This window comes from Salmo trutta, unplaced genomic scaffold, assembly GCF_901001165.1.
Source record: "Salmo trutta unplaced genomic scaffold, fSalTru1.1, whole genome shotgun sequence".
NCBI lineage: Eukaryota > Metazoa > Chordata > Actinopteri > Salmoniformes > Salmonidae > Salmo > Salmo trutta.
Genome location: NW_021822707.1, coordinates 257,172 through 270,541, shown reverse-complemented (window position 1 = coordinate 270,541; position 13,370 = coordinate 257,172). Strand labels below are relative to the sequence as shown.

At 45.3% G+C, this 13,370-nt stretch overlaps 1 protein-coding gene across 1 annotated transcript in view; it reads left to right on the top strand.

Moving 5' to 3' along the window:
- LOC115183931 (cerebral cavernous malformations 2 protein-like) overlaps positions 1–11,906 on the top strand; it is a 15,464-nt gene extending 3,558 nt beyond the window's left edge. Inside the window, exons 2-6 of the mRNA XM_029744908.1 lie at positions 1–101; positions 8,368–8,451; positions 9,464–9,647; positions 10,458–10,724; positions 11,695–11,906. The exon at positions 1–101 is cut by the window's left edge and continues 67 nt beyond it. Of these exons, the coding sequence (XP_029600768.1) occupies positions 1–101; positions 8,368–8,451; positions 9,464–9,647; positions 10,458–10,724; positions 11,695–11,906 (848 nt within the window). The remainder of the gene's footprint in view (positions 102–8,367; positions 8,452–9,463; positions 9,648–10,457; positions 10,725–11,694) is intronic.
- The last annotated feature ends 1,464 nt before the right edge of the window (positions 11,907–13,370 follow it).

Sequence of the window (13,370 nt, the reverse complement as noted above, 5' to 3'; positions counted from 1 at the left end):
GTGTGTCCCGTAGACCACTCCACACCGTACCCCTCTACCCTCCAGACTTCCTCATCCACCCGGAGAGACTCATCTATGACTATGTAGAGAAGGAGGTCAAGGTGAGACGTCAACTAATCAATCTATAGTTGTATCAAAGGTGAGGAGGACACATCATCTAGACTTATCGATAATAGACTTGCAAACACAGACATAGACTCTGTCTCAAACGCAGACATAGACTCTGTCTCAAACGCAGACATAGACTCTGTCTCAAACGCAGACATAGACTCTGTCTCAAACGCAGACATAGACTCTGTCTCAAACGCAGACATAGACTGTGGATGTTACTAGAGAAGATGTCTTGTGTTTGGGACACAACCAGACATACCATTGTACTTCCTCCTCCTCAGTTCATGGGTTACCTTCTGTGCTCGTTTCGAGGCAAGCAACACTGAACAAAGGGTGAGAGCACCAGCTGTTCCTGGCGACTGTGTGATCACGCTCTCAGTAGTTGATGTGAGTAAGACCTTTAATTAAACAGGTTAACATTCGCAATGCCGCAGGCCAGATGGAATACCGGGATGCGTACAAGCTGGCAAGTGTCTTCACATACATTTTCAACCTCTCCCTTACCCAGTCTGTAATACCTATATGTTTCAAGCAGACCACCATAGTCCCTGTGCCCAAGAACGCCAAGGTAACTTGCCTAAATGACAATCACCCTGTAGCGCTCACATCTGTAGCCATGAAATGCTTTTAAAGGCTGGTCATGGCTGGTCATGGCTCACATCAACACCATCATCCCAGACACATTGCACCCACTCCGATTACCATACTACCGCAACTCATCCACAGATGACGCAATCTCTATTCCGCTCCATGCTGCCCTTTCCCACCTGGACAAGAGGAACACCTACGTGAGAATACTGTTCATTGACTACAGCGTAGCGTTCAACACTATAGTGCCCTCCAAGCTCATCACTAAGCTCAGGACCCTGGGACTAGGGTTGAAAGTAAGGCGGTACAGTCCGGTAGTGCATCCTGGGTAAAATAAATTGTGTGTGGGGGGGGGGTACGCTGTAGCGTAAAACAGAAACCGAGACGTCCACAGACAGCATTGGATTCTGGTCTATAGTCAAATGTTGTTACACTTTTTTGGTGTTTTGTGTAACAAATGTCTCTTTCATTCACCGTTTATTCATTGTTTATTCACCGTTTATTCTCTGTTTTTTATTTTATTTCATTCACCGCTGTTTTTTGGAGGCTTGAAATATGTTTCATGTGGATGAACGTGAGTCGGATCCCTTTTTGAAGTGATTTTGTTTGACAATCAGATGAAAACATGATGACCGGGTGTGTTCATGCCACAATAAAAAAGGGTCATACAGTGTAAAAGTTTAAAAAAAAGGACAAATCTTTATGACAGAGATGCTATTGATTTAATAGGGATTCTAAATAGAATTGTATGAGCGTTTCACTTTCTTAAAAGAGAGAAGATGTTTAAACCAGTTGTTAGGACTGTTGAGTAGCTGTTGAAGCTTACATTGTTCTTGTAAGGGCTGTCTGAAGAGAGAGTGGACCAAAACGCAGCGGAGTTAGTGTTCATCATTTAATTGAACAACGCGAACACTATACAAAAACAAGAAAACCGACAGCCAACAGTCCTGCCAGGTGCAAACACTAACAGAAACAATTACCCACAAAAACCCACAAAACCCAAAGGAAAAACATGCTCCTTATGTGTGACTCCCAATCAGCAACAACGAGCTTCAGCTGTGCCTGATTGGGAGCCACACACGGCCCAAAACAAAGAAATACAAAAACATAGAAAAAGGAACATAGAACGCCCACCCAATGTAACACCCTGGCCTAACCAAAATAAAGAACAAAAACCCCTCTCTATGGCCAGGGCGTTACAGTTCTGTGTCTGTCTGGGTGGAAAGGTCACTTTTCAAAGTGCCATGCTTAAATTCAGAAGGATGTATAATATTAAATTATTTGCAAAACAGCAACTGTTTCGTTACCAAACAAGACACTCTGGTTTGACAGTGGAGAAAAATGGTAAGAATATTTATATAGAAATAGAAATATGGTAAGAATGCCCGTTTCTCTGTCCGTTCTTCTTCCTTGAAACTTCTATTTTCATCATGCCCACTTTGTTTTGAGACATTTTTCAGAATGACATTTTCTCTTTACTGCAAGCTTTTTTTTTATCCCAATCAACGCACAAAGAAATACACTGCTCAAAAAAATAAAGGGAACACTTAAACAACACAATGTAACTCCAAGTCAATCACACTTCTGTGAAATCAAACTGTTCACTTAGGAAGCAACATTGATTGACATTACATTTATCATGCTGTTGTACAAATGGAATAGACAACAGTTGAAAAATTATAGGCAATTAGTAAGACACACCTATATAAAGTAGTGGTTCGGCAGGTGGTGACCACAGACCACTTCTCAGTTCTTATACTTCCTGTCTGATGTTTTGGTCTCTTTTGAATGCTGGCGGTGCTTTCACTCTAGTGTTAGCATGAGACGGAGTCTACAACCCACACAAGTGGCTCAGGTAGTGCAGCTCATCCAGGATGGCACATCAATGCGAGCTGTGCAAGAGGTTTGCTGTGTCTGTCAGCGTAGTGTCCAGAGCATGGAGGCGCTACCAGGAGACAGGCCAATACATCAGGAGACGTGGAGGAGGCCGTAGGAGGGCAACAACCCAGCAGCAGGACCGCTACCTCCGCCTTTGGTATGGAGGAGCAGGAGGAGCACTGCCAGAGCCCTGCAAAATGACCTCCAGCAGGCCACAAATGTGCATGTGTCTGCTCAAACGGCCAGAAACAGACTCCATGAGGGTGGTATGAGGGCCCAACGTCCACAGGTGGGGGTTGTGCTTACAGCCCAACACCGTGCAGGACGTTTGGCATTTGCCAGAGAACACCAAGATTGGCAAATTCGCCACTGGCGCCCTGTGCTCTTCACATATGAAGCAGGTTCACACTGAGCACGTGACAGACGTGACAGAGTCTGGAGATGCCGTGGAGAACGTTCTGCTGCCTGCAACATCCTCCAGCATGACCGGTTTGGCGGTGGGTCAGTCATGGTGTGGGGTGGCATTTCTTTGGGGGGCCGCACAGCCCTCCATGTGCTCGCCAGAGGTAGCCTGACTGCCATTAGGTACCGAGATGAGATCCTCAGACCCCTTGTGAGACCATATGCTGGTGCGGTTGGCCCTGGGTTCCTCCTGATGCAAGACAATGCTAGACCTCATGTGGCTGGAGTGTGTCAGCAGTTCCTGCAAGAGGAAGGCATTGATGCTATGGACTGGCCCGCCCGTTCCCCAGACCTGAATCCAATTGAGCACATCTGGGACATCATGTCTCGCTCCATCCACCAACGTCACATTGCACCACAGACTGTCCAGGAGTTGGCGGATGCTTTAGTCCAGGTCTGGGAGGAGATCCCTCAGGAGACCATCCGCCACCTCATCAGGAACATGCCCAGGCATTGTAGGGAGGTCATACAGGCACGTGGAGGCCACACACACTACTGAGCCTCATTTTGACTTGTTTTAAGGTCATTACATCAAAGTTGGATCAGCCTGTAGTGTAGTTTTCCACTTTAATTTTGAGTGTGACTCCAAATCCAGACCTCCATGGGTTGATAACTTGAATTTCCATTGATTATTTTTGTGTGATTTTGTTGTCAGCACATTCAACTATGTAAAGAAAAAAGTATTTAATAAGATTATTTCATTCATTCAGATCTAGGATGTGTTATTTTAGTGTTCCCTTTATTTTTTTGAGCAGTATATATAAAAACAAACGCCACATAAGCCATAGACTGCTCTCTCTACTACCACACGGCAAGTAGCACCGATGCACCAAGTCTGGAACCAACAGGACCCTGAACAGCTTCTACCCCCAAACCATAAGACTGATAAATAGTTAGTTAAATAGTTAACCAAATACCTAACCGGACTATCATCATATGTATCAGATAACTTTGTGATCTTGCTCTCCATAGCTGTGAGTAAGACCTTTAAGCAGGTTAACATTCACAAGGCCACAGGGCCAGACAGATTACTAGGATACATACTCAGAGCATGCACGGACCAACTGGAAAGTGTCTTCAATGACATTTTCAACCTCTCCCCGACCCAGTCTGAAATACCTACACTGCCCTCTCCCACCTGGACAAGAGGAACACCTATGTGAGAATGCTGTTCATTGACTACAGCTCAGCATTCAACACTATAGTGCCCTCTACGCTCATCACTAGGTTAAGGACCCTGGGACTGAACACCTCCCTCTGCAACTGAATCCTGGACTTCCTGACGGGCTGCAACAACACATACATATACTGACCCTCAAATTAGGGGCCCCTTAGGGATGTGGGCTTAGTCCCCTCCTGCACTCCCTGTTCAGCCATGACTGCGTGGCCACGCACGACTCCAACACCATCATTAAGATTGCCAACGACACAACGGTGGTAGGCCTGATCACAGACAACGCTTAGACAGCCTATAGGGAGGAGGTCAGAGACCTGGCAGTGTTGTACCAGGACAACAACCTCTCCGTCAACGTGATCAAGACAAAGGACTTGATCGTAGACTACAGGAAATGGAGGACCGATCACGCCCCCATTCACATTGACAGGGCTGTAGTGGAGCGGGTCGAGAGTTTCAAGTTCCTCCGTGTCCACATCACTAAGGATCTAGCATGGTCCAAACACACCGACACAGTCGTGAAGAAGGCACAACAACGCCTCTTCCCCTTCAAGAGGCTGAAAAGATTTGGCATGGGCCCTCAGTCCCTCAAAAAGATCTATAGCTGCACCATTGAGAGCTTCTTGACTGGCTGCATCACCGCTTGGTATGGCAACTGCTTGGCAGACCGCAAGTCGCAACAGAAGGTAGTGCGTACGGTCCAGTACATCACTGTGGCTGAACTCCGTGCCATCCAGGACCTCTATACCAGGCGGTGTCAGAGGACGGCCCTAAAAACTCCAGCCATATAATTCATAGACTGTTCTCTCTACTACCACATGGCAAGTAGCACCGATGCACCAAGTCTGGAACCAACAGGACCCTGAACAGCTTCTACCTCCAAACCATAAGACTGATAAATAGTTAGTTAAATAGTTAAACAAATTAACCAGCATTGACCCTTCTTTCACAAACTTTTTGGACTCATCACATACGATGCTGCTACTGTTCACCATCTGTCACTTTATTGCTCGTTATATGTACATATCTACCTCAATTACCTCGTACCCCTGCACATGGACTCAGTACTGGTACGCTGTGTATAAAGCCATGTTATTACCTCGTACCCCTGCACATGGACTCAGTACTGGTACGCTGTGTATAAAGCCATGTTATTACCTCGTAGCCCTGCACATTGTATCCTGGTACCCTGTGTATAAAGCCATGTTACTACCTCGTAGCCCTGCACATTGTGTCCTGGTACCCTGTGTATAAAGCCATGTTATTACCTCGTAGCCCTGCACATTGTGTCCTGGTACGCTGTGTATAAAGCCATGTTATTACCTCGTAGCCCTGCACATTGTGTCCTGGTACCCTGTGTATAAAGCCATGTTATTACCTCGTAGCCCTGCACATTGTATCCTGGTACCCTGTGTATAAAGCCATGTTATTACCTCGTAGCCCTGCACATTGTGTCCTGGTACCCTGTGTATAAAGCCATATTATTACCTCGTAGCCCTGCACATTGTGTCCTGGTACCCTGTGTATAAAGCCATGTTATTACCTCGTAGCCCTGCACATTGTGTCCTGGTACCCTGTGTATAAAGCCATGTTATTACCTCGTAGCCCTGCACATTGTGTCCTGGTACCCTGTGTATAAAGCCATGTTATTACCTCGTAGCCCTGCACATTGTGTCCTGGTACCCTGTGTATAAAGCCATGTTATTACCTCGTAGCCCTGCACATTGTGTCCTGGTACCCTGTGTATAAAGCCATATTATTACCTCGTAGCCCTGCACATTGTGTCCTGGTACCCTGTGTATAAAGCCATGTTATTACCTCGTAGCCCTGCACATTGTGTCCTGGTACCCTGTGTATAAAGCCATGTTATTACCTCGTAGCCCTGCACATTGTGTCCTGGTACCCTGTGTATAAAGCCATGTTATTACCTCGTAGCCCTGCACATTGTGTCCTGGTACCCTGTGTATAAAGCCATGTTATTACCTCGTAGCCCTGCACATTGTGTCCTGGTACCCTGTGTATAAAGCCATATTATTACCTCGTAGCCCTGCACATTGTGTCCTGGTACCCTGTGTATAAAGCATGTTATTACCTCGTAGCCCTGCACATTGTGTCCTGGTACCCTGTGTATAAAGCCATGTTATTACCTCGTAGCCCTGCACATTGTGTCCTGGTACCCTGTGTATAAAGCCATGTTATTACCTCGTACCCCTGCACATTGTGTCCTGGTACCCTGTGTATAAAGCCATGTTATTACCTCGTAGCCCTGCACATTGTGTCCTGGTACCCTGTGTATAAAGCCATGTTATTACCTCGTAGCCCTGCACATTGTGTCCTGGTACCCTGTGTATAAAGCCATGTTATTACCTCGTAGCCCTGCACATGTTAGCCCTGCACATTGTGTCCTGGTACCCTGTGTATAAAGCCATGTTATTACCTCGTAGCCCTGCACATTGTGTCCTGGTACCCTGTGTATAAAGCCATATTATTACCTCGTAGCCCTGCACATTGTGTCCTGGTACCCTGTGTATAAAGCCATGTTATTACCTCGTAGCCCTGCACATTGTGTCCTGGTACCCTGTGTATAAAGCCATGTTATTACCTCGTAGCCCTGCACATTGTGTCCTGGTACCCTGTGTATAAAGCCATGTTATTACCTCGTAGCCCTGCACATTGTATCCTGGTACCCTGTGTATAAAGCCATGTTATTACCTCGTAGCCCTGCACATTGTATCCTGGTACCCTGTGTATAAAGCCATGTTATTACCTCGTAGCCCTGCACATTGTGTCCTGGTACCCTGTGTATAAAGCCATGTTATTACCTCGTAGCCCTGCACATTGTGTCCTGGTACCCTGTGTATAAAGCCATGTTATTACCTCGTAGCCCTGCACATTGTGTCCTGGTACCCTGTGTATAAAGCCATGTTATTACCCTCGTAGCCCTGCACATTGTGTCCTGGTACCCTGTGTATAAAGCCATGTTATTACCTCGTAGCCCTGCACATTGTGTCCTGGTACCCTGTGTATAAAGCCATGTTATTACCTCGTAGCCCTGCACATTGTGTCCTGGTACCCTGTGTATAAAGCCATGTTATTACCTCGTAGCCCTGCACATTGTGTCCTGGTGCCCTGTGTATAAAGCCATGTTATTACCTCGTAGCCCTGCACATTGTGTCCTGGTGCCCTGTGTATAAAGCCATGTTATTACCTCGTAGCCCTGCACATTGTGTCCTGGTACGCTGTGTATAAAGCCAGGTTATTACCTCGTAGCCCTGCACATTGTGTCCTGGTACCCTGTGTATAAAGCCATGTTATTACCTCGTAGCCCTGCACATTGTGTCCTGGTACCCAGGTTATTTTATTCATTGTGTATTTATTATTCATTTTATTACTGTGTTTTACTTTTCTATTATTTCTCCATTTTCTTTCTCTCTACATTGTTGGGAAGGGCCCGTCAGCGTTTCACTGTTAGTCTACACCTGTTGTTTCTCTCTACATTGTTGGGAAGGGCCCGTCAGCATTTCACTGTTAGTCTACACCTGTTGTTTCTCTCTACATTGTTGGGAAGGGCCCGTCAGCGTTTCACTGTTAGTCTACACCTGTTGTTTCTCTCTACATTGTTGGGAAGGGCCCGTCAGCGTTTCACTGTTAGTCTACACCTGTTGTTTCTCTCTACATTGTTGGGAAGGGCCCGTCAGCGTTTCACTGTTAGTCTACACCTGTTGTTTCTCTCTACATTGTTGGGAAGGGCCCGTCAGCGTTTCACTGTTAGTCTACACCTGTTGTTTCTCTCTACATTGTTGGGAAGGGCCCGTCAGCGTTTCACTGTTAGTCTACACCTGTTGTTTCTCTCTACATTGTTGGGAAGGGCCCGTCAGCATTTCACTGTTAGTCTACACCTGTTGTTTCTCTCTACATTGTTGGGAAGGGCCCGTCAGCATTTCACTGTTAGTCTACACCTGTTGTTTCTCTCTACATTGTTGGGAAGGGCCCGTCAGCATTTCACTGTTAGTCTACACCTGTTGTTAACGAACCATGTGATGAATAAAATGTGATTTGATGTGTGTGTCCTCCTCTCTCTGGGTGGGTATCACAGCCTTTATGCTTTTATCTAGTACAGTAATGCTGAACTCTGATCCTTATTGTCCTCGTAGTTCCTGGGTCACCTGACGTGGGTGTCGTGTTCTCTAAACCCTTCCAGTAGAGATGAACTGCTGCAGCTCCTGGACACGGCCAGGGTGAGTTTGTTACACGTTTAAATCTCTAATAAAACAGTGGAAAAACAATACTGGAGCATAGCATGCTAAGATGTTTTATTGATTTACTCTGGTCTCGATCTATTCACACCCAGTCGTTGAGTCTTTTTTGTTCTGTATCTATGGACGTGACCCAGTCGTTCGTTCTAAATGTTCCATTGCCATACTGGCTGGAAAAGTTGTTATCCCTTGCTAGCTAGCCAACTACGGCTAACTTACAGTCACGTCAAAATAACAGCAAAGTAGCTGCATTTACATTTGTTTAAGCTATTTTCTAATGACATTTATTTGGATACATCCATAAAAATAAGGTGATGAGGCTCAATTTCACCTGGCATAGAAAATGTGCTCTCTCGTCAGGACACTGTAGTTCAGAGGAGCTAGCCAACAACACAGCTAACACAATCACTTCAAACTGAAACTAGAAAGACTGCTAACTTAGCTGTGTTTCGTTGTAACTTTTTTCAATTGATATTATTTTGTATAATTCCATAAAAATGATGCCAGCTGAATCGTGATTTCAACTGGCTGAGAAACACTGCCTACATGTCTGTCTCGTCCCGACTTCCGACACATTCATTACTATGGGACAGTTAGAGATTGAATTTGAATATTGAAACAATGTTGCAAATATCGGAGAGACAGACAACAGGGTTTATACAGATCTCTGCTGTTGAAAACCAACTGTTAGTCTAAAAGAAATGTGAGATAATATCTAGATGCTTTTTATAGTGGAGATCAAGTTTATAAATTGCCTGGCTGGGCTGATAAGACAGTGGATTACGCAGTCAGATGGAACAGAGTAAATAGGCATTTTAAAGTCAAAGATTTAGTCGGTGGTAACTTGTGGAATAGGCACCGGCTGGAATGTGTTTTTAACAAATCAGCATTCAGGATTAGACCCACTCGTTGTATAAATAGTAATTACATAGCATGATATGTGTCTGTATCTCTGGTGTGTAATATGTGTCTCTGTTGTTTATTGGTTGCACAGCAGCTGAAGGTGCTTCCCCTGAAGACCAGCGTTGAGCAGGACTGTATCCTGAGCCTGTCAGCCCGATGTCTTCTTCTGACCTGGCGAGACAACGAGAAGCTGCTGCTGAGGATCCCTACGCACGAGATCGCTGCTGCCTCCTACCTGAGAGATGATGCACTGCACCTCCTGGTGCTCAAAACAGGCAAGGCAGCTCAGTAACTCACTCACTGTACATTTCAATGATTAGTCATGTCTGGATTCAGCATCTATTAGTTTGTCAGCCTCTGATCTCAGATTTTATTTACTGTGCTGTAAATACTACATGGTTGTGGATGAATCAATCTGAATCTGAATCTGGAAAGTATGTGTTTGGTGACACTCCTCCACCTCCTCCCCCTCCTTCTCCCCCTTCTCCTCCTCCTGCTCCATCCTCCTCCTCCATCCTCCTCCTACCCCTCCTCCGTCCCCCTCCTGCCCCTCCTCCATCCCCCTGCATTCTCCATCCTCCTCCATCCCCCTCCTCCATCCATCCTCCTCCTCCTAGTCCTCCATCCTCCTCCTCCCCCTCCTCCGTCCCCCTCCTGCCCCTCCTCCATCCTCCTCCATCCTCCTCCTCCTCCTCCATCTCCTCCGTCCCCCTCCTGCCCCTCCTCCATCTCCTCCATCCTCCTCCTCTTCCATCCCCCTCCTGCCCCTCCTCCATCCACCATCCTCCTCCTCCTCCTCCATCTCCTCCGTCCCCCTCCTCCTCCTCCTCCATCTCTTCCATCCTCTTCCTCCATCCTCCTACTCCTCCATCCTCCATCCTCCTACTCCTCCATCCTCCTCCTCCTCCATCCTCCTCCTCCTCCTCCATCCTCTTCCTCCTCCTCCTCCTCCTCCTCTTCCTCCTCCTCCTCCTCCTCCTCCTCCTGCTCCTCCATCCTCTTCCTCCTCCTCCTCCTCCTCCTCCTCCTCCTCCATCCTCCTCCATCCTCCATCCTCTTCCTCCATCCTCCTCTTCCTCCCCCAGGTTTAAACGTAGATACCGTCCTGGCGGGTGGTAACAGCCTGGAGAAGAAAAAACCAGGAGGCATCGAGGGTCGTCGTCAGACCATGAGCAACTCTGACCCCCGTCCAGCAGGTGGCACTATGGAGCGCAGACACACCATCTGTGGAGTGGACTGGAAGAACCACAAACCCTCCTCCAAGCAGCAGCAGCAGCAGCCGCAGCCCACCCCAGCCCTGGTGCAGGGTGCTGGGGGAGGAGGAGGAGGAGGAGCTGGTGGAGTGTCTGGAGGTGCTTCTTGTTTCCTTTCACTTCTTTTCATTTTATTGTTTAAACAGTAAAGTGTGATTTTTAAAGGCACTTAACAGTAAAGTGTGATTTTAAATGCATTTAGCAGTAAAGTGTGATTTTAAAGGCACTTAACAGAAAAGTGTGATTTTAAATGCATTTAGCAGTAAAGTGTGATTTTAAAGGCACTTAACAGTAAAGTGTGATTTTTAAAGGCACTTAACAGTAAAGTGTGATTTTAAATGCACTTAACAGTAAAGTGTGATTTTAAATGCTTTTAAAAGTAAAGTGTGATTTTAAATGCACTTAACAGTAAAGTGTGATTTTAAATGCACCTAACAGTAAAGTGTGATTTTAAATGCACCTAACAGTAAAGTGTGATTTTAAAGGCACTTAACAGAAAAGTGTGATTTTAAATGCTTTTAACAGTAAAGTGTGATTTTAAATGCTTTTAACAGTAAAGTGTGATTTTAAATGCTTTTAACAGTAAAGTGTGATTTTAATTGCATTTAGCAGTAAAGTGTGATTTTAAAGGCACTTAACAGAAAAGTGTGATTTTAAATGCTTTTAACAGTAAAGTGTGATTTTAAATGCTTTTAACAGTAAAGTGTGATTTTAAATGCTTTTAACAGTAAAGTGTGATTTTAAATGCATTTAACAGTAAAGTGTGATTTTAAATGCATTTAACAGTAAAGTGTGATTTTAATTGCATTTAACAGTAAAGTGTGATTTTAATTGCACTTAACAGAAAAGTGTGATTTTAAAGGCACATAACAGAAAAGTGTGATTTTAAATGCACTTAACAGAAAAGTGTGATTTTAAATGCACTTAACAGAAAAGTGTGATTTTAAATGCACTTAACAGAAAAGTGTGATTTTAAAGGCACATAACAGAAAAGTGTGATTTGAAATGCACTTAACAGAAAAGTGTGATTTTAAATGCACTTAACAGAAAAGTATGATTTTGATTTGAGGTGCTGGTGGCAGCCTAGAGAGGCAGCCCATGGTAGGAGGAAGCTGGGAGCGGAGACAGACCAGGAAGCCTGGAGGAGGAAGCTGGGAGAAGAGGCCAGTGAGTGGGAGCTGGGACCGACCCAGACCGGTCGGGGGGGAGTTGGGAGAAAAGACACGGGGCCAGCGGAGTTGGAGGAGGTACAGTTTGAAATGGTTCATGTTTCTCTTTTAATCACGCTCATTACTTTATGTCATGTAAGCGACACTGTTTCCTGTATTTTAAACTGCTAAAGTGGATTTGTATGTGTAAATATAATCAAAAACTATACTAAACTGTAATCTATACAGGTAGCTGGGAGAAGAGGCATGGAGCTGGAGGGAAGCCTGGGGGCAGCTGGGAGAGGAAGCAGGGAGCTGGAGGGAAGCCTGGAGGCAGCTGGGAGAGGAAGCATCCCCAGGGAGGGAGTTGGGAACGCAGGCAGGCCTGTACAGGGAGCTGGGAGAGGGGGAAGAGCTATGGAAGCTGGGAGAGGAGAAACCATAACCCACTGGAGCCGACACCATGCCCTGATGCCTACTGTAATCTGGTCATACTGGCTGTGGAAAACAGGGTGAGACACACAGACCTCTCTCCCGCTCTCTCTCTCTCTCTCTCTCTCTCTCTCTCTCTCTCTCTCTCTCTCTCTCTCTCTCTGTCTCTCTCTCTGTCTCTCTCTCTCTCTCTCTCTCTGTCTCTCTCTCTGTCTCTCTCTCTCTCTCTCTGTCTCTCTCTCTGTCTCTCTCTCTCTCTGTCTCTCTCTCTTTCTCTCTGTCTCTCTCTCTCTCCCGCTCTCTCTGTCTCTCTCTCCTCTCTTCTCTCTCTCTCTCTCTCCTCTCTCTCTCTCTCTCTCACCATGCCCTGATGCCTACTGTAATCTGGTCATACTGGCTGTGGAGAACAGGTTGAAACACACAGACTTCTCTCTCTCTCGCTCCCACTCTCTCTTTCACTCACTCACTCTCTCACACACACACACACACACACCGTGCCCTGAACAGGGTGAGGACTTGTCTCAATACATGACATTACTGTGTTAGCAGCCAGATGGGTTTTGCTAGGCTGTTGTGGACGGGGGTGCTGAATACGTGTGTTCCAATGACTCCGGTTCAATCCCAGTGGAAGACACGCGTTTAGAATGTGTTTGTTTTAAAACCCCTGGCCTTTTAACCCGTATTAACTTCACCATTGGGAATGAGTGCCTAAACATGATGTTTTTAAACCAATCCAAAACCTTAACCCTTTAACCCTTAACCCTTAACGGAATTTGACATTTGGAGCAACTTTTAATTTGACTTTGGAGGAAAGTGCAAAAAACATCTCAATCTACAGTGAGACAGTGAGAGCATCTTGGTATACATTAAATATATAGAATAGAGCTAGCACAATTCATACATTACATATATAGAATAGAGCTAGCACAATTCATACATTAAATATATAGAATAGAGCTAGCACAATTCATACATTAAATATATAGATAGAGCTAGCACAATTCATACATTACATATATAGAATAAAGCTAGCACAATTCATACATTACATATATAGAATAAAGCTAGCACAATTCATACATTAAATATATAGAATAGAGCTAGCACAATTCATACATTACATATATAGAATAAAGCTAGCACAATTCATACATTAAATATATAG